This window comes from Phytophthora cinnamomi (genome assembly GCF_018691715.1).
Source record: "Phytophthora cinnamomi strain GKB4 chromosome Unknown Contig28, whole genome shotgun sequence".
NCBI lineage: Eukaryota > Oomycota > Peronosporomycetes > Peronosporales > Peronosporaceae > Phytophthora > Phytophthora cinnamomi.
The window spans coordinates 97782-116713 of record NW_027150961.1 but is presented as its reverse complement, the minus strand read 5'-3'; the positions used below and the strand labels follow the sequence as shown (position 1 = coordinate 116713).

General features: G+C 53.7%; 1 protein-coding gene across 1 annotated transcript; it reads left to right on the top strand.

Moving 5' to 3' along the window:
* Window positions 1-15800: 15800 nt before the first annotated feature.
* IUM83_14485 (WD repeat-containing protein 60) lies at window positions 15801-18930 on the top strand (the record flags this gene model as incomplete). Its single annotated transcript, XM_067939234.1, has 5 exons — window positions 15801-18052; window positions 18122-18310; window positions 18384-18546; window positions 18622-18707; window positions 18771-18930. The coding sequence occupies 5 exons, from the start codon at window positions 15801-15803 to the stop codon at window positions 18928-18930; spliced, it is 2850 nt and encodes a 949-aa protein (XP_067793603.1).
* Between the last annotated feature and the right edge of the window lie 2 nt (window positions 18931-18932).

Here is an 18932-nt window from a genome sequence, read left to right as displayed (position 1 = left end):
GTTGCTCCGTCGGCGATAGCGTACGCAGCATCGTAGCTATCGCCGCTTCTTCAATGACTGTTGACAGTCGTTGGAGGGCTTCCCACTCTGGGTCAGACAGGTGGGGGCAGTCTGCGCGTGCAACATGCGTTGCAGGCGTGTTGGAGCTCTCCATGGGCGTGTTGGAGCTCTCCATGGGCACCTCCATGCTCATGTGGTTTTCGACTCCGCGTTCGTACTCCTCGTACGAACGTCAAGCAGTCGATCGTTGGACGGACTACAAAGTGCTACCCGGTGTAGTGGGTCTAACTTGACTCACTACTTTTCCTTACACTTTGCGCTACGTGTCAGAGGAAGCGTAAGTACTTAGTAATAACTTGAGTTAATTATACTTGCGTACACAAGTATAATATAAATCAAATAAAGACTCCAAGCGACTTAGATTAGGTAAAATGAGAACTGTATTGTTTTTAAATTGATCTTCCTCTAAAAATCTGCTAAAACTGTTTATCATCTATGAAAGGGGTTGACAGCGGCTGGCTGTCAGAGCCCCGCCAATATGCACGTCTCTAATTGGTAGAAAGATGCTGCTTTCTACCAATAGGATCTTTGGGTAGGTGTGGACCACTCATTGTGGTGGCCCACCTCAATGCATCCATTGGTGTGACTTACACCAAGGTGAGGAAGTATCTGAAATTTTTAACAGATATCTTATATGTTAAAATTTCAAGTGGCTTGTAGCCACTTGTGCGTGTAACCCCGTTACAGCATCCAACTCGGTCAGTCGTAGCGTGATACCTGCAACGGCAAAATTCAACGAGAACTGCTTGTCATGGAAGCACTGACAGTACTGTAGCACAAATCGTGTTCGCAGTAGAGCAAGTGACGCACCTTCAGCATCTTCAGCTGTTCTGCAAGCTCGTAGGATCGGCTGTAGCGGGTGCCCAAGATTACGGGTTCGATGAAGGTGATTGGGGTCCGGAGCAATGGACGAGAATTAGCACGTGAACGAAATGAGCTATTGCATGTTCTTCTTGGTGTCACGCAACTTGCGCTACCTTCGTCTATATTCCTGGTTCGTAGCGAACAAGCGACGCAGCAAACGTACCTTGAGGTTCTGCAAGCATGACAGAGAGCAAATACGTTGGTTAGAACTACGGTATCTGAAGTATTGAACTTCAATACGTACTGGTGTGCAAACATGAATACGGGTCATACGGTGTCACCCTCTTCAACAAGGGAGCAAACGCTCTCCACGAATCAGTTTCATGGGGGGAGTTGGTGATGTTGTTCAGGTTAGTTGATATTTAAGTATCCCGATATCAAGGATGTGATTGTTGGTGTTGTAGTTATGATGCAGGTGAGCTCATTTTGTTGTGGATACCCATCCTCAATAAGCTTTAGCTACCCGTGTAGTCAGTACAAGTTTCCTCACGCTTGTTTCCGCACTATCAGGAGTCTCGGGAGCGCTACTTCACTTGTGTCTGGATGCTTTACACATTCGTATCAACGTCAGCAACGACTGGTGTTATCTCCACCCTAAATCCCATTTATTTTTGGTATATATTTCCTACGACGGTAATGAGTAAAACTGATTGCCGCGATGTCACTCGCTAGTTCGCAGCCGTAGTTTCTTTCGTCACCACATTACACAAACCCACGACAGTTCGAGGAACCACACAAACACTGCTGGCTTCTTTGCTGTGGAGCACAACTCAGAGGTGGTTAGCATAGGTTTAACCTTCATGAAATACAACGCAATAGGACTTACATAGCTGGAAACGGGTGAGTGTCCAAAGCCGATCGTGATCTCTTTGTCCTTGTGGATACGACGTCGAGCGAAAATACCACAGCAGATCTCGCCCGCAACATCCCATCGCTCCACGACGCAGTTGGGGTTACAGCCATGGTTTATAAACCGAGTGATATTGCCGACGTTTCAAGCGTCGGTCACCTCGGAATCATTCGAACACATGCCGTATTGACGATTGGAATACTTTCTCTCCTGTCAAATCAGCATGCACAGATATATTAGCACTTTAGCACACGACCGAGGTAGTTATTGTGGAATGGAGCAGTAAAACATACCAAACGTTCTCGGACTCTATACACTTCGTGCGTGGTGACTTCGCCAACCTATTGTGCCACAGTCAAGATAAGACCTATCTTCCACTCTGCCCACCACATGTTTGTCACGTGAATACAGTCGGCTAAAAGACACTCGTTTCACAAACTGAAGTCAAACAAGAGAAATCAGTACATTCGTTGCTCATCTCACAGACTTTTTACGACTTTTTACAGACCCTCCCGATCCCGGCTTTACTTATCTAGCTGGTTAAATCAGACTGATAATACCCCTTATTGATAGCTTCAGAGCTTTCTGACCTTCAAGCACCAACTAATTCGTACCTCGCAAATCGGACCTAAATTATCTTATTTTTGCATAATCTGCTGACCACAGATGCATAAGGGCGCATTCAGGGTTCCATAAATCATCGCTCTCACATTATTGACGGTTAGCTGTAACGGGGTTACACGCACAAGTGGCTACAAGCCACTTGTGATTTTAACAGATAAAATATCTGTTAAAAGTTTCAGATACTTCCTCACCTTGGTGTAAGTCACACCAATGGATGCATTGAGGTGGGCCACCACAATGAGTGGTCCACACCTACCCAAAGATCCTATTGGTAGAAAGCAGCATCTTTCTACCAATTAGAGACGTGCATATTGGCGGGGCTCTGACAGCCAGCCGCTGTCAACCCCTTTCATAGATGATAAACAGTTTTAGCAGATTTTTAGAGGAAGATCAATTTAAAAACAATACAGTTCTCATTTTACCTAATCTAAGTCGCTTGGAGTCTTTATTTGATTTATATTATACTTGTGTACGCAAGTATAATTAACCTAAGTTAGTACTAAGTACTTACGCTTCCTCTGACACGTAGCGCAAAGTGTAAGGAAAAGTAGTGAGTCAAGTTAGACCCACTACACCGGGTAGCACTTTGTAGTCCGTCCAACGATCGACTGCTTGACGTTCGTACGAGGAGTACGAACGCGGAGTCGAAAACCACATGAGCATGGAGGTGCCCATGGAGAGCTCCAACACGCCCATGGAGAGCTCCAACACGCCTGCAACGCATGTTGCACGCGCAGACTGCCCCCACCTGTCTGACCCAGAGTGGGAAGCCCTCCAACGACTGTCAACAGTCATTGAAGAAGCGGCGATAGCTACGATGCTGCGTACGCTATCGCCGACGGAGCAACATGGTTGCTCTGGGGTTCATCATGAAGGAGCAACGTGACGCTGCTTCCTCAGTGACGGCGTCGTCAGGGACGACACCGCGTGCTCAATCATTGAAATTGAGCGTAAGCAATTACGTGAGAAGAGAGGGCGAGCCTCCCCTCCGGTGGCTTGTCGAGCTCGACACAGCCATAGCGGCTCGACGCATCGTCGACCCGCTGTCGAAGGTCGCGTTCGCCATGTCCTGCCTTGGCGGACGCGCAAGGGGTTGGGCGTACGGGCGTACGGGCGCCGACTCTCCGATCCTACGTGCTTCAGCACGTACGAAGTATTCAAAGAGGAGCTCAGACAAGCGTTTGAGCCCCCGCAAAACGAGTTCCGGTCGAGGGCGGAGTTCCTCGGCCTTCAGCAGGGTAAGCATGACGTTCATGCCTACGCGCAGCGCGCACGATACTTGGTCTCAAATATCGTGACTAATCCAATTGACGAGGCGACTAATGTCGTCACGTTCATGAAGGGGGACTTAGAGATGGGCCCGTGAAGACCTATCTCTTCCGAGAGTACCCGAGTACTCTCGAAGCTGCAATCACCCTTGCCATGCAAGAAGAGTTTAGCCTGCGGCAGGCTAAACTTCATGCGAACGTGCCGAGGTCGCAACCGCGCCCGGTAGTGAGGACGGGAGGTCCAAAACCAATGGACCTCTCGAACGCAACAACTGCTGGCTACCAACAGCAGGGAGGCAACGTGCGATGCTTCCGTTGCGGAAGGATCGGTCACTTTGCGCGGGAGTGCACAGCTCCCATGCCCCCTGGAGGTGGCCGTCGTGGCGATGCTAGGCATCGCCGCGGACCAGCAAAAAACGCGAACATCCAGTAGGCGCGGGGCGCCCTACTGGTAATGCAGTCACGCGTGCCGACATCGGGCACGCGACACTGAGGACTGCAGCCCCCAGTGAGACTAGCTCTCGCTGCAAGAAACAAGATGACAGACCGAACCTAGTCATCCTGAAGGTTTACTCGAAGAGAGCGAGTGACTCTCTTCGAGCTTTGGTAGATTCAGGCGCGTCGAATAACTTTGTTCGATTGCGGAGCCTGCCAAGACTTGACTTCGAGGAGGTAAATGTACCTCGACGACTGGCAACAGGTGCCATCGTGAAGACCGAGAAGCGCGTCGTGAACGTGCGCTTCTCGTACAAACAACGTGTGTTTGTCGAACGCTTTATCGTCCTGGACCTGGACGATAAGTTCGGCGTGGTAATGGGCATGCCGTGCAAGCCACGGCATGATCCGGTGATAGACTGGAAGAAGCGCACGCTCGTGCGCTTCGGTCGCGACAGCGGAACAGAAACGATGGCCCTATTACCGCAGCGCACGCACCAGCAGGTGTGCGCGGCTCACCAGTCGAGACAGCACTTAATGCCGCTGTCCCGGTGTGCCTAGGAAGTGCGCGAGGGCGCGCACAAGTGAGACCAACGTCGGCAATGCTGCCGACGTCAGAAGAACAAGATGTGCTGGTTCCGGGAACCAACACCCACGTTCAAGTGTGTAAGGGACAGTCCCTGACCCGAAGAGGTCAGGTCGACGACGTCGCGACGGTTCCGGGAGCCGACGCACCCTCGGTCATGAGGGGCTCCGCCAATGAATGGCGTCGAGGTGACGAAGGCGTGTCAACTCCGGGAGTTGACGCTGCAAACAGTGCGGACGGTTGCAAACGTACCGCACTGACGCAATTACATGCTGTCGTGCAGCCCGGCTGCACGACGAAGCGCCATGCGATCAAGCCGGGCTTGAAATCGCGCGCCCGCAGACAGGGTCTGCCGGCGAAGGAACATTTCCGTGCAGCCGGGCTGCACGAAGGAACATGCGGTCAAGCCGGGCTTGATACCGCGCGCCCGCGGACAGGGTCCGCCGGCGAACAACTGTCCACGGCCGGGCCTGGACCAGAAGAACAACTGGGCGGAGCCGGGTTCCGCACAACAACTAGACGGCGCATGCGAAGAACGCTGTGCACGTCTCGGTCCGGGACCGAGACACCACAAGAACCGTCTGCTGGACAGACTGAGGTGGTGACGCCGGACGTCGAGACGCTAAGCGTCTTGACGCGCACCGATACTGGATTCCAGTATCGCGAAATGGAACTCGCTAATCCTCCGATGACGGCGTCGGAGTTGACTTCGCTTCCAGCCATGAGCTGGAAGCGCTTCACGCGCGACTTGCACGATGGACGCATCGAGCAGGTCTGCGTTTCTTCGAACAGCGAAAGAACGGAGAGCGAGAGCGAAGAGCTGAGACAGCTCTTCATGGAATGTACCACTGAGAGTGAAGACACTCTCAGTGCGAAGACGAAGCGAGAGCGCTTCGAGGAACAAGGTTGGGACTCGCTGAAGTCGAGTCCCTGTTACGAATTGTTGAGGGAGTACAAAGACGTACTCCCGGAAGAGATTCCTGCGGAGCTTCCGCAGGACAAGGGCATACAGCACGAGACTGATCTCGCGCCGGGCACGAAGTACTGTGTCACGCGGCAGTGGCCACTGCCGCGAGAGCAAGTAAAAGCAATCGACGACTTCTTGGAAAGTCGTCGCAAAGCAGGACAAGTGCGGGAATCAAAGTCCCCGCATAGTGCTCCGACGTTCTGTGTCAAAAAGCCACATGGCGGATGGCGCGTCGTTCATACCTACAACAAGCTGAACGATGCGACGGTACCGGCGCAGACGCCGATACCGCGAAAAGCTGTTATCATCGATTCGATGGCCGGGAGCACCGTTTACAGTGCTCTCGACTTGCGAGATGGATTCTATCAAATCCTAATGCGTGAGAGCGATATCCCTCTCACGGCAGTGAGCACGCCAAGCGGCATGCTCTGGGAGTGGCTAGTAATGCCACAGGGGCTTCAGAACGCCGCTGCGACCTTCAACCGGTGCGTGACGCACTTATTGCGCTCGGTGCGCGACTTCGCGCCGAGTTACTTCGATGATGTGTTCATCCACAGCCGGGCTGTGGACGGGAAGACCGACGTAGGGATGCACAGGGTGCATCTCCGGAAGCTACTTGAGCTTATGCGAAAGCATAAGCTCTACGCGAACCTGAAGAAGTGTATCTTCGGGGCGAGCGAGATACCCGTCCTCGGGTGTCTCGTAGGGAAAAATGGTGTTCGCCCTGACCCGGAATAGGTCAGAGTGATCAATGAATGGCCAACGCCTTCAAGTGTCAAGGAACTGAGGCAGTTGCTTGGCTTCGCCACGTACTTGTGCAAGTACGTGGAGGCTTACACGGGCAAGATCCGTCCGCTGTCACAACTTCTTAAGAAAGAAGCTGTGTGGAATTGGACAACCGATTGCCAAAAGGCATTCGATGCAGTCAACTGAGGCGCCGATCTTGGCAGTGGCTGACCAAGATCGCCCATTTCACGTAGTGTGTGACGCATCCGACTTCGCGATCGGATGCGCGTTGATGCAGCACGATCACGAGGGCCGTGATCGTGTCGTCTATTACCAATCGCGTCAGCTGAAGCCGGCTGAGCGCAATTATCCGGTGCATGACAAGGAACTCCTTGCCATGAAATACGCACTCGCAAAATTCCGAGTGTATTTGCTTGGAAGTAGACCGTTTGTGGTCTACACCGACCATGCTTCACTGCGCACTGCAGTGAAGTCACCACACATATCACAAAGAATGGCGAGATGGCTCTCATTCTTTGCGGAGTATAACTTCCGGGTCGAATACAAACCCGGAAGATTGAACGTGGTGGCCGACGCGTTATCACGTCGGCCGGACTATGCAGAAGCTGTTGACGTCAATGCCATTGACGCCATGCGATCGAGCAAACCCACATCATCTCTGTTGGATGATGTGAAGGCCGCGTACGCGCACGACGCGGACGCGAAGCTCTTGCTGTCCTATGGCACAGCGCCTTCTGACAAGTCCCGTCAGAAGTTGCCCAAGCACCTTCGAGCGCGTGCACACCGCTTTCGTGTGCACGACGGACTACTGCTTTACAATGCAGTCGACGACAACGCGGACCGCGTTGTCGTACCGAATGACCATGACCTGCGACTCAGGCTCATGTTCGAATACCATAATGCCCCGACTGCGGGACATCTCGGACGTGAGAAGACATACGCCCTCCTCACGCGCGACTTCTACTGGCACCACCAGTACAAGTGGGTGCGCAAGTACATCCGTGCTTGCGAGGTATGCCAACGCGTAAAGCCTGCGCCATTCGCGCAGGCTCCTTTGCAATCACTACCGACTCCGTCGGAGTGTTGGAAGTCCATGTCTTTGGACTTCATCTTTGGTCTTCCCCCGGATAGCGGAGGGAACACCGGTGTTGTGGTCTTCGTCGACCGCTTCAGCAAGATGGTACATCTTGCTGCGGTGCCGGCAGAGGTGACCGCAAAGCAGACGGCCCGTCTGTTCGTCGACATGGTGTTCAAACACCATGGCATGCCGACCGACATCGTGTCGGACAGTGGACCGCGCTTCACAGCGCACCTGTGGCAAGAAGTGTTTAGACTTCTTGGAAGCCAGCTTTCAATGTCGACTGCGGATCACCCGCAGACGGACGGTCAAACCGAGCGCGTGAATCGCGTGCTCGTCGATATGTTGAAGAGCTACGCTTACTCGTTCCAATACTGGAGCGAGTGCTAATCGATGGCAGAGTTTGCCATCAACAACGCAGTGCATGCCTCGACCGGGCATACACCGTTCTACGTGAATGCCATGCGGCATCCACGTCTACCGAGTTTACTCGGAGTGATGGCTCCCACTTTAAGTGGGGGAGGATCTACGACTGCAATACAGCAGCCGCAGAAAACCGCTGACACTTGCACAGTGTCAGCTGCAACAACGAACAAAACGCATCAGTCTGCGCAGGGCGCAGACTCCTCAAACAACAAGGACAAAGACCACGGGTCTGCGCAGGGCGCAGACACCGCGAAGAACCACGCAGAGGCCGTGTAACGGGGTTACACGTACAAGTGGCTGCAAGCCACTTGTGAATTTAACAGATAGGTTATCTGTTAAACGTTTTGGATACTTCCTCACATTGGTGTAAGACACACCGATGGATACATTGAAGTGGACCACCACAGTGAGTGGTCCACACATACCCAAAAGATCTTATTGGTAGAAAGCAGCATCTTTCTACCAATCAGAGACATGCATATTAGCGTGGCTCTGACAGCCAGCCGCTGCCAACCCTTTCATAGATGATAAACAGTTTTTAGCAGATTTTAGAGGAAGATCAATTTACAAACAATACAGTTCTCATTTTACCTAATCTAAGTCGCTTGGAGTCTTTATTTGATTTAAATTATACTTGTGTACTCAAGTATAATTAACTCAAGTTATTAGTATTTACGCTTCCTCATACGCGTAGCGCAACGTGTAAGCAAAAGTAGTGAGTCAAGTTAGACCCACTACACCTGGTAGCACTTTGTAGTCCGTCCAACGACCGACAGCTTGACGTTCGTACGAGGTGTACGAACGCGGAGCCGAGAACCGCATGAGCACGGAGGTGCCCATGGAGAGCTCCAACACGCCTGCAACGCATGTTGCACGCGCAGACTGCCCCCACCTGTCTGACCCAGAGTGGGGAGCCCTCCAACGACTGTCAACAGTCATTGGAGAAGCGGCGATAGCTACGATGCTGCGTACGCTATCGCCGACGGAGCAACATGGTTGCTCTGGGGTTCATCATGAAGGAGCAGCGTGACGCTGCTTCCTCAGTGACGGCGTCGTCAGGGACGACACCGCGTGCTCAATCATTGAAATTGAGCTTAAGCAATTACGTGAGAAGAGAGGGCGAGCCTCCCCTCCGGTGGCTTGTCGAGCTCGACACAGCCATAGCGGCTCGACGCATCGTCGACCCGCTGTCGAAGGTCGCGTTCGCCATGTCCTGCCTTGGCGGACGCGCAAGGGGTTGGGCGTACGGGCGCCGACTCTCCGATCCTACGTGCTTCAGCACGTACGAAGTATTCAAAGAGGAGCTCAGACAAGCGTTTGAGCCCCCGCAAAACGAGTTCCGGTCGAGGGCGGAGTTCCTCGGCCTTCAGCAGGGTAAGCATGACGTTCATGCCTACGCGCAGCGCGCACGATACTTGGTCTCAAATATCGTGACTAATCCAATTGACGAGGCGACTAATGTCGTCACGTTCATGAAGGGACTTAGAGATGGGCCCGTGAAGACCTATCTCTTCCGAGAGTACCCGAGTACTCTCGAAGCTGCAATCACCCTTGCCATGCAAGAAGAGTTTAGCCTGCGGCAGGCTAAACTTCATGCGAACGTGCCGAGGTCGCAACCGCGCCCGGTAGTGAGGACGGGAGGTCCAAAACCAATGGACCTCTCGAACGCAACAACTGCTGGCTACCAACAGCAGGGAGGCAACGTGCGATGCTTCCGTTGCGGAAGGATCGGTCACTTTGCGCGGGAGTGCACAGCTCCCATGCCCCTGGAGGTGGCCGTCGTGGCGATGCTAGGCATCGCTGCGGACCAACAAAAAACGCGAACATCCAGTAGGCGCGGGGCGCCCTACTGGTAATGCCGTCACGCGTGCCGACATCGGGCACGCGACACTGAGGACTGCAGCCCCCAGTGAGACTAGCTCGCTGCAAGAAACAAGATGACAGACCGAACCTAGTCATCCTGAAGGTTTACTCGAAGAGAGCGAGTGACTCTCTTCGAGCTTTGGTAGATTCAGGCGCGTCGAATAACTTTGTTCGATTGCGGAGCCTGCCAAGACTTGACTTCGAGGAGGTAAATGTACCTCGACGACTGGCAACAGGTGCCATCGTGAAGACCGAGAAGCGCGTCGTGAACGTGCGCTTCTCGTACAAACAACGTGTGTTTGTCGAACACTTTATCGTCCTGGACCTGGACGATAAGTTCGACGTGGTAATGGGCATGCCGTGGCTTGCACGGCATGATCCGGTAATAGACTGGAAGAAGCGCACGCTCGTGCGCTTCGGTCGCGACAGCGGAACAGAGAGCGATGGCCCTATTACCGCAGCGCACGCACCAGCAGGTGTGCGCGGCTCACCAGTCGAGACAGCGCTTAATGTCGCTGTCCCGGAGTTCCCAGGAAGTGCGCGAGGGCGCGCACAAGTGAGACCAACGTCAGCAATGCTGCCGACGTCAGAAGAACAAGATGTGCTGGTTCCGGGAACCAACACCCACGTTCAAGTGTGTAAGGGACAGTCCCTGACCCGAAGCGGTCAGGTCGACGACGTCGCGTCGGCTCCGGGAGCCGACGCACCCTCGGTCATGGGGGGCTCCGCCAATGATTGGCGTCGAGGTGACGAAGGCGTGTCAACTCCGGGAGTTGACGCTGCAAACAGTGTGGACGGTTGCAAACGTACCGCACTGACGCAATTTGCATGCTGTCGTGCAGCCCGGCTGCACGACGAAGCGCCATGCGATCAAGCCGGGCTTGAAATCGCGCGCCCGCAGACAGGGTCTGCCGGCGAAGGAACACATTTCCGTGCAGCCGGGCTGCACGAAGGAAAATGCGGTCAAGCCGGGCTTGATACCGCGCGCCCGCGGACAGGGTCCGCCGGCGAACAACTGTCCACGGCCGGGCCTGGACCAGAAGAACAATTGGGCGGAGCCGGGTTCCGCACAACAACTAGACGGCGCATGCGAAGAACGCTGTGCACGTCTCGGTCCGGGACCGAGACACCACAAGAACCGTCTGCTGGACAGACTGAGGTGGTGACGCCGGACGTCGAGACGCTAAGCGTCTTGACGCGCACCGATACTGGATTCCAGTATCGCGAAATGGAACTCGCTAATCCTCCGATGACGGCGTCGGAGTTGACTTCGCTTCCAGTCATGAGCTGGAAGCGCTTCACGCGCGACTTGCACGATGGACGCATCGAGCAGGTCTGCGTTTTTTCGAACAGCGAAAGAACGGAGAGCGAGAGCGAAGAGCTGAGACAGCTCTTCATGGAATGTACCACTGAGAGTGAAGACACTCTCAGTGCGAAGACGAAGCGAGAGCGCTTCGAGGAACAAGGTTGGGACTCGCTGAAGTCGAGTCCCTGTTACGAATTGTTGAGGGAGTACAAAGACGTACTCCCGGAAGAGATTCCTGCGGAGCTTCCGCAGGACAAGGGCATACAGCACGAGACTGATCTCGCGCCGGGCACGAAGTACTGTGTCACGCGGCAGTGGCCACTGCCGCGAGAGCAAGTAAAAGCAATCGACGACTTCTTGGAAAGTCGTCGCAAAGCAGGACAAGTGCGGGAATCAAAGTCCCCGCATAGTGCTCCGACGTTCTGTGTCAAGAAGCCACAGGGCGGATGGCGCATCGTTCATGCCTACAACAAGCTGAACGATGCGACGGTACCGGCGCAGACGCCGATACCACGAAAAGATGTTATCATCGATTCGATGGCCGGGAGCACCGTTTACAGTGCTCTCGACTTGCGAGATGGATTTTATCAAATCCTAATGCGTGAGAGCGATATCCCTCTCACGGCAGTGAGCACGCCAAGCGGCATGCTCTGGGAGTGGCTAGTAATGCCACAGGGGCTTCAGAACGCCGCTGCGACCTTCAACCGGTGCGTGACGCACTTATTGCGCTCGGTGCGCGACTTCGCGCCGAGCTACTTCGATGATGTGTTCATCCACAGCCGGGCTGTGGACGGGAAGACCGACGTAGGGATGCACAGGGTGCATCTCCGGAAGCTACTTGAGCTTATGCGAAAGCATAAGCTCTACGCGAACCTGAAGAAGTGTATCTTCGGGGTGAGCGAGATACCCGTCTTCGGGTGTCTCGTAGGGAAATATGGTGTTCGCCCTGACCCGGAAAAGGTTAGAGTGATCAATGAATGGCCAACGCCTTCAAGTGTCAAGGAACTGAGGCAGTTGCTTGGCTTCGCCACGTACTTGTGCAAGTACGTGGAGGCTTACACGGGCAAGATCCGTCCGCTGTCACAACTTCTTAAGAAAGAAGCTGTGTGGAATTGGACAACCGATTGCCAAAAGGCATTCGCTGCAGTCAGCTGAGGCGCCGATCTTGGCAGTGGCTGACCAAGATCGCCCATTTCACGTAGTGTGTGACGCATCCGACTTCGCGATCGGATGCGCGTTGATGCAGCACGATCACGAGGGCCGTGATCGTGTCGTCTATTACCAATCGCGTCAGCTGAAGCCGGCTGAGCGCAATTATCCGGTGCATGACAAGGAACTCCTTGCCATGAAATACGCACTCGCAAAATTCCGAGTGTATTTGCTTGGAAGTAGACCGTTTGTGGTCTACACCGACCATGCTTCACTGCGCACTGCAGTGAAGTCACCACACATATCACAAAGAATGGCGAGATGGCTCTCATTCTTTGCGGAGTATAACTTCCGGGTCGAATACAAACCCGGAAGATTGAATGTGGAGGCCGACGCGTTATCACGTCGGCCGGATTATGCAGAAGCTGCTGACGTCAATGCCATTGACGCCATGTGATCGAGCAAACCCACATCGTCTCTGTTGGACGACGTGAAGGCCGCGTACTCGCACGACGCGGACGCGAAACTCTTGCTGGCCTATGGCACAGCACCTTCTGACAAGGCTGTCAGAAGCTGCCCAAGCACCTTCGTGCGCGTGCACACCGATATCGGGTGCACGACGGACTGCTTCTTTATAATGCAGTCGACGACAACGCGGATCCCGTTGTCGTGCCGAATGACCATGACCTGCGACTCAGGCTCATGTTCGAATACCATAATGCCCCGACTGCGGGACATCTCGGACGTGAGAAGACATACGTCCTCCTCACGCGCGACTTCTACTGGCACCACCAGTATAAGTGGGTGCGCAAGTACATCCGTGCTTGCGAGGTATGCCAACGCGTAAAGCCTGCGCCATTCGCGCAGGCTCCTTTGCAATCACTACCGACTCCGTCGGAGTGTTGGAAGTCCATGTCTTTGGACTTCATCTTTGGTCTTCCCCCGGACAGCGGAGGGAACACCGGTGTTGTGGTCTTCGTCGACCGCTTCAGCAAGATGGTACATCTTGCTGCGGTGCCGGCAGAAGTGACCGCGAAACAGACGGCCCGTCTGTTCGTCGACATGGTGTTCAAACACCATGGCATGCCGACCGACATCGTGTCGGACAGTGGACCGTGCTTCACAGCGCATCTGTGGCAAGAAGTGTTTACACTTCGTGGGAGCCAGCTTTCCATGTCGACTGCGGATCATCCGCAGACGGACGGTCAAACCGAGCGCGTGAATCGCGTGCTCGTCGATATGTTGAAGAGCTACGCTTACTCGTTCCAATACTGGTGCGAGTGCTTATCGATGGCAGAGTTTGCCATCAACAACGCAGTGCATGCCTCGACCGGGCATACACCGTTCTACGTGAATGCCATGCGATATCCACGTCTACCGAGTTTACTCGGAGCGATGGTTCCCACTTTAAGTGGGGGAGGATCTACGACTGCAATACAGCAGCCGCAGAAAACCGCTGACACTTGCACAGTGTCAGCTGCAACAACGGACAAACCACATGAGTCTGCGCAGGGCGCAGACTCCTCAAACAACAAGGACAAAGACCACGGGTCTGCGCAGGGCGCAGACACCGCGAATAACCACGCAGAGGCCGGGCCTCTAGCGGAGAGCGAGCTGAACTCGTTCAGCTCGGATGCGATTGACTTCATCCATCACAGACAAGCCGTAATTTGAAGAGCAGTACGCGCTGGTGCAGCGGAAGTAGTACGAGCGCTGCGGTCATCGCTAGCGCCCGAACCCTCACGTGCTAAGAATTTAGCTTGGAGCTCTTTGAGACTCTCGGGCACACGGAATGACGTGCACCCGTTCAGGTCGCGGTCGCTCAAGCGGACCGCGCCTGGGAAACACTTCGCGCACTGAAAGCCCTCGGGCACAGCGCACGGCACGTTAGCCTCCTCCGCAGCAACGTGGAGTTGCTCCAACTTTCCACGCTTCGAGTACGTCTCGAAGCGATCACGCGCTTGCTTAATCCGATCACGGTAAGCATTTGGCTTCTTGTTGAAGTTCTCAACAAAAGCATTCCATCTTTGACAAAGTGCCTTCCACTAGGGCACTTCGCTGCGAGAAGACGTCTTCTTGCTTTGGAACCATCGGAGCTCATGGAAGAGTCCGGTGTAATACTCGCGCCTTTGATGCGTCTCCGCATCAAAGTGCAGCTCGGCAGCCACGACGTCATCCTTGACGGCACTGTATACGTATAGCGGCACCTCATTCGGAGGTACCGAGTTCCCATACCGGTCCGAGATCTCGGACGCGGACGGCATCCACGGATCGCGCGCTGCGCCTGCAGCGCGCGGAGAACTGAGAGCCTCAGGGGAAGCGAGTGGGGTATCGCTCTCAGTACGCGAACGCTTCGAACTCGAAGCGTCTGATTCGTCCCCTCCACGCGGGCGAATGTTCTTAGCGAGGGGGTCGAGCGATTCGCTCGACACGGAGTGTTTGCGCTTAGAGGACGAGTCCTTCTCGTCCTCCATGTCTTCATCGTCGTCGCCGAAGTCGACGACATCGCCATACTTCGCCTTCTGGCGTTCGAAGTAGTCATCAATGGAGAGATGACTCTCCATCGCCTTCGGGTTTTTCTTTTCTGGGGGCGTGCTCATCGTTGTATGAGCGCGGATTTCTTCTCCAAACGCGGAGAATTGACGAATAGTCAATTCGGAAGATTGACGTGCGGGGGCCCCGCGCGTCTAACCTTAAGGGGGGGGGGGGGGTGTAACGGGGTTACACGCACAAGTGGCTACAAGCCACTTGTGATTTTAACAGATAAAATATCTGTTAAAAGTTTCAGATACTTCCTCACCTTGGTGTAAGTCACACCAATGGATGCATTGAGGTGGGCCACCACAATGAGTGGTCCACACCTACCCAAAGATCCTATTGGTAGAAAGCAGCATCTTTCTACCAATTAGAGACGTGCATATTGGCGGGGCTCTGACAGCCAGTCGCTGTCAACCCCTTTCATAGATGATAAACAGTTTTAGCAGATTTAGGAGGAAGATCAATTTACAAACAATGCAGTTCTCATTTTACCTAAACAAATCACTTGGAGTCTTTATTTGATTTATATTATACTTGTGTACTCAAGTATAATTAACTCAAGTTATTAGTATTTACGCTTCCTCATACACGTAGCGCAACGTGTAAGCAAAAGTAGTGAGTCAAGTTAGACCCACTACATTAGCTCTTTTTTGAAAGGTGGATTTTTACATTTGCTGTTAAAAGTCATGCACAAAATTGCTTCCTGGTGAGCTATGATAAGTCGTTTCCCCTAACCTTTTTTCAGCGTTTCTCGTAAAAACTCTTTAATCAGGGTGTAAAAAGTAGTAAATAGGAGTTCTATGTTTTGCATACGTTTGATGATAGGGGGGCTCTGCCCCAAATATACAGCCATAGATTTGGTCATGTTTGATATATCTTGATACATAGAGTTGAAGAGGGCGGTTTGCCTATTGGCCAGCAGAATTGCAAATCAGCCAATGAAGTAATAGTACTATCGTCACTTCAACGTCGCTTCAACTCGAAGCGACGCAGGTAGGTATCCTGCAGTCCACCAACCAGACTACGGCCACGCAGCAGCATGTCGGAGCCCAAGGGCCCACCAACAATGGGCGACGCCGCCCCAGCCAGGAAATCGAGCAAGAAGAGTTCAAGTCGGCCGTCAGTAGCTGCCCCGGCGTCCCAGCCGCAGGCCCCAGTCGCGACTTCTGCTCCGCCGGTCAATGCAGTGCCAACGGTTCCTCGTATTCCGCTGGCCGAGCCCAAACCGGACGCTGCCAACTCGGAGACCAAACGCAAACCGTCCAAGAAGCGGACCTCGTCCACCTCGCGACCGGGAGACGGCAGTGGCTCAACTTCGAGAGAGTCCACTCCTCCTGGGCCGTCCGGTCCATCGGGTCCTGAAGCAGCGTCGGCGGCAGATGCTGCTGCCGCAGCGAAGCAGAAGGAAGACGCTGAGCGGGAGAAGCACGCTAGACGAGAAGCCAAAAAGCAGCGAGCCAAGGAGATGGAGGAGGCGAAACGTCGAGAAGATCTGGCCAAACAGGCGATCGAAGAGGCTCAGCGACTCGAAGAGCAGCGACAGCGTGAAGCTCGTCAGAAACAGCAGACCGAAGCGCTGAACGCCAACGCGGAAGAGTGTCAAGAAGAAGCGGACGACTACGATGACGACGGGTTTGAGAATTACGACGAGGACTTCGAGCAGGAGGAAGTGAGTCAGCCCAAGTCGACGCCACTGCCTGGAGTAGGCGTGAAGGCGAGCTCCAAGAATCGAGGTGGGAGCTCGAGTACGGTCGCGGATGAAGCGGAATTGAAGAGAATCCAACAGGCGATGCAGGCTGAGTCGAAGGGTTTGCTGTCCGCTTCGTCGCGACCTCCAAGTTCTTCGGAAGCCGCAAGGCCAGGAAGCAAGCCGAGTAACAGAGGCGAGGAAGGGCCAGCTGCTGCTAGGCCAACGACTTCCATTGCTTCCTCGATCGCTGGCTTGAAGCATTCACTCGATCCACGTGCCAAACGTGCCAAGGAGATACTGGAGCGGCGCAAGTTCGAGGTGGAGAAGTTCTCGCTGTTCCAGCAAAAGCCTGTGAGTGAACAAGACAAAGTGTTGAGTCGTCTACGGAGAGGACTGGTACAGCAAGCGTTCGTCCAGACGTCTGATGGTTCCCGATCTCTGGGAACGCAAACAAAATCCCCTGAAACGCACGACAAGAGCATGCACTTCCCCGACGACATCGGCATCGACAAGGACTCCAATTCTGGCGTCGATAACAATGAGGACGGTGGATTTTCTTCCTCCTCCTCAACGAGATTCTTCAAGTTTTTGGAGCACGCCGCGTATGTCTGCGAGACGCTAGCTGTAGAAAACGTGATGGCCTGTGAACGAGAAGCGCAAGGGAACCAAGACGAAATCGCAAAAAAGAAAGGAGAAGATGAGGGGAAAGAGTGTGAAGATAAATCGACGAGGAGGCGCTATCTACTGTCGAAAGCGTCGAGGCTGGATAAAAAGCTGATGTTTCCCAGCAAGAAATTCGACTCGCTACAGTCTCTCGAGCAGATACTCCAGGGCCGTGACCTTGTGGCTCTCCGGTTCTCGCCATCCGTGTCTAGTACGCTCTTGACGTGTTATGGTTCTGTTCACGGAGTTGGTGAAGGCGGAAATCAATCCCAAGAACCATCGAAACTGTTCAAGGGCAAGACCATTTCATGCATTTGGGATGTGAATTTGCTAAATCGCCCCCTTCATCTTCTCAAGAGCGAAGGTGTAGCATCTACAGCTTGCCTGAGTCCCTCGAGAGAACTTTTCGTAGTGGTGGGCACGGAAGACGGCAGTATCCATGTGTGGGACCTCCGACCACAGTCTATGATACAGTCGGCAGGTCCACTGGTCGATGGTCTTGCTGTGCGCACGCCCGCATACTCAACTTGCGGCATGAACTACCGCGCGCCAGAACAGCATTCATCGACTATTGTTGCGTTGGAGCCCATTGATCGGAGTAAGGGTGGTGGTGATAGCGGAGGAACATTCCAGTTTGGCTCCATGGACGACCGAGGCGTCTTGATCATTTGGAGCTTGATCGAGTTTGACTCTGGAGATGAAGCATTGGTCACTGACAAGTGCGTTCAGATCGGAGGAAACGTGAAGATGGTCATGAACACGCGTATCGACATGCAGCAGCAGTATCTAACGCCCCACGTTGCCCCGAAGCAACCTCAGCGGAGAGGATCGAAGACAAGCGTTCTCCCTCTTTCACCTACTCCTGTTGCAAATCAAGCACTTGCTCAAGTTGGCCCGGTTGTTGCGGTGCTGAAATACTTCCCACACGACCCAAACCAGTACGACACTCTCACATCACTATTTTTCTAGTCGGTAGTCCTAACTGACCAGTGTTTATCGTACGGTAGGTTTGTTGTTGGGACGCGCACAGGTCAGCTTGTACGAGGTCGTCGCTTCGAGAAATCTTCCTCTCGAATGATGTATCAGCGGGAGCAGGGCTTGAAGACGACAGATGCATCGGCTGGTGTGGCGTGCATCGACTTTCACCCGTTCGAACTGGATTATTTTCTCGTTGGGTACGAGGATGGAAGTATCTGGTACGTGTGTTGTTGATCTGCATCATTATCTCTTCAAGGTGCTAAACAACAGTGTTGACGCGTCGTGGTGCAGTTTATACCATGCCGATGTGTCCTTATGTCTGACTTCATGGGAAGAAGTGTCCTTCGGTGTAAATGTCTGCGCCGTGACATGGTCCCCGTCACGCCCTGCCGTCTTCTATGCGTCCTTCTCCAACGGCGCTGTACTTGTGTGGGACCTGTTGGAGTCGACCAGCGTACGATTTCCCACCTGAAGTAAATCTAAACTGGAGCTGGAACTTACCCCATGTATATCATGAATCTATCTGCAGGGACCAATACTGTCGCACGAGCTAGATGCACTGAAGGACGTGTCACCGGTGGAATTGGCATCGTCGTTATATCCATTGGTTCTGTCGTAAGTAAACAATGTCTTGCTACCACAACGGTGAGCTTCCGGTCTAACGTGGTTTTGATACAGAGCCGAGAAGATGAGGACTTCTCGACCTGCTGTGGCCTGGCGTATCGACCCCACCGTCTCGCCATTCCAGTTCGCCATCCACGAGTTGGGCCCGGAGTTCACTGCTCGAGATTCATTCGAACAGCAAACGGTGGCGAAAGTGCTAACGTGTATTCTTTGAGC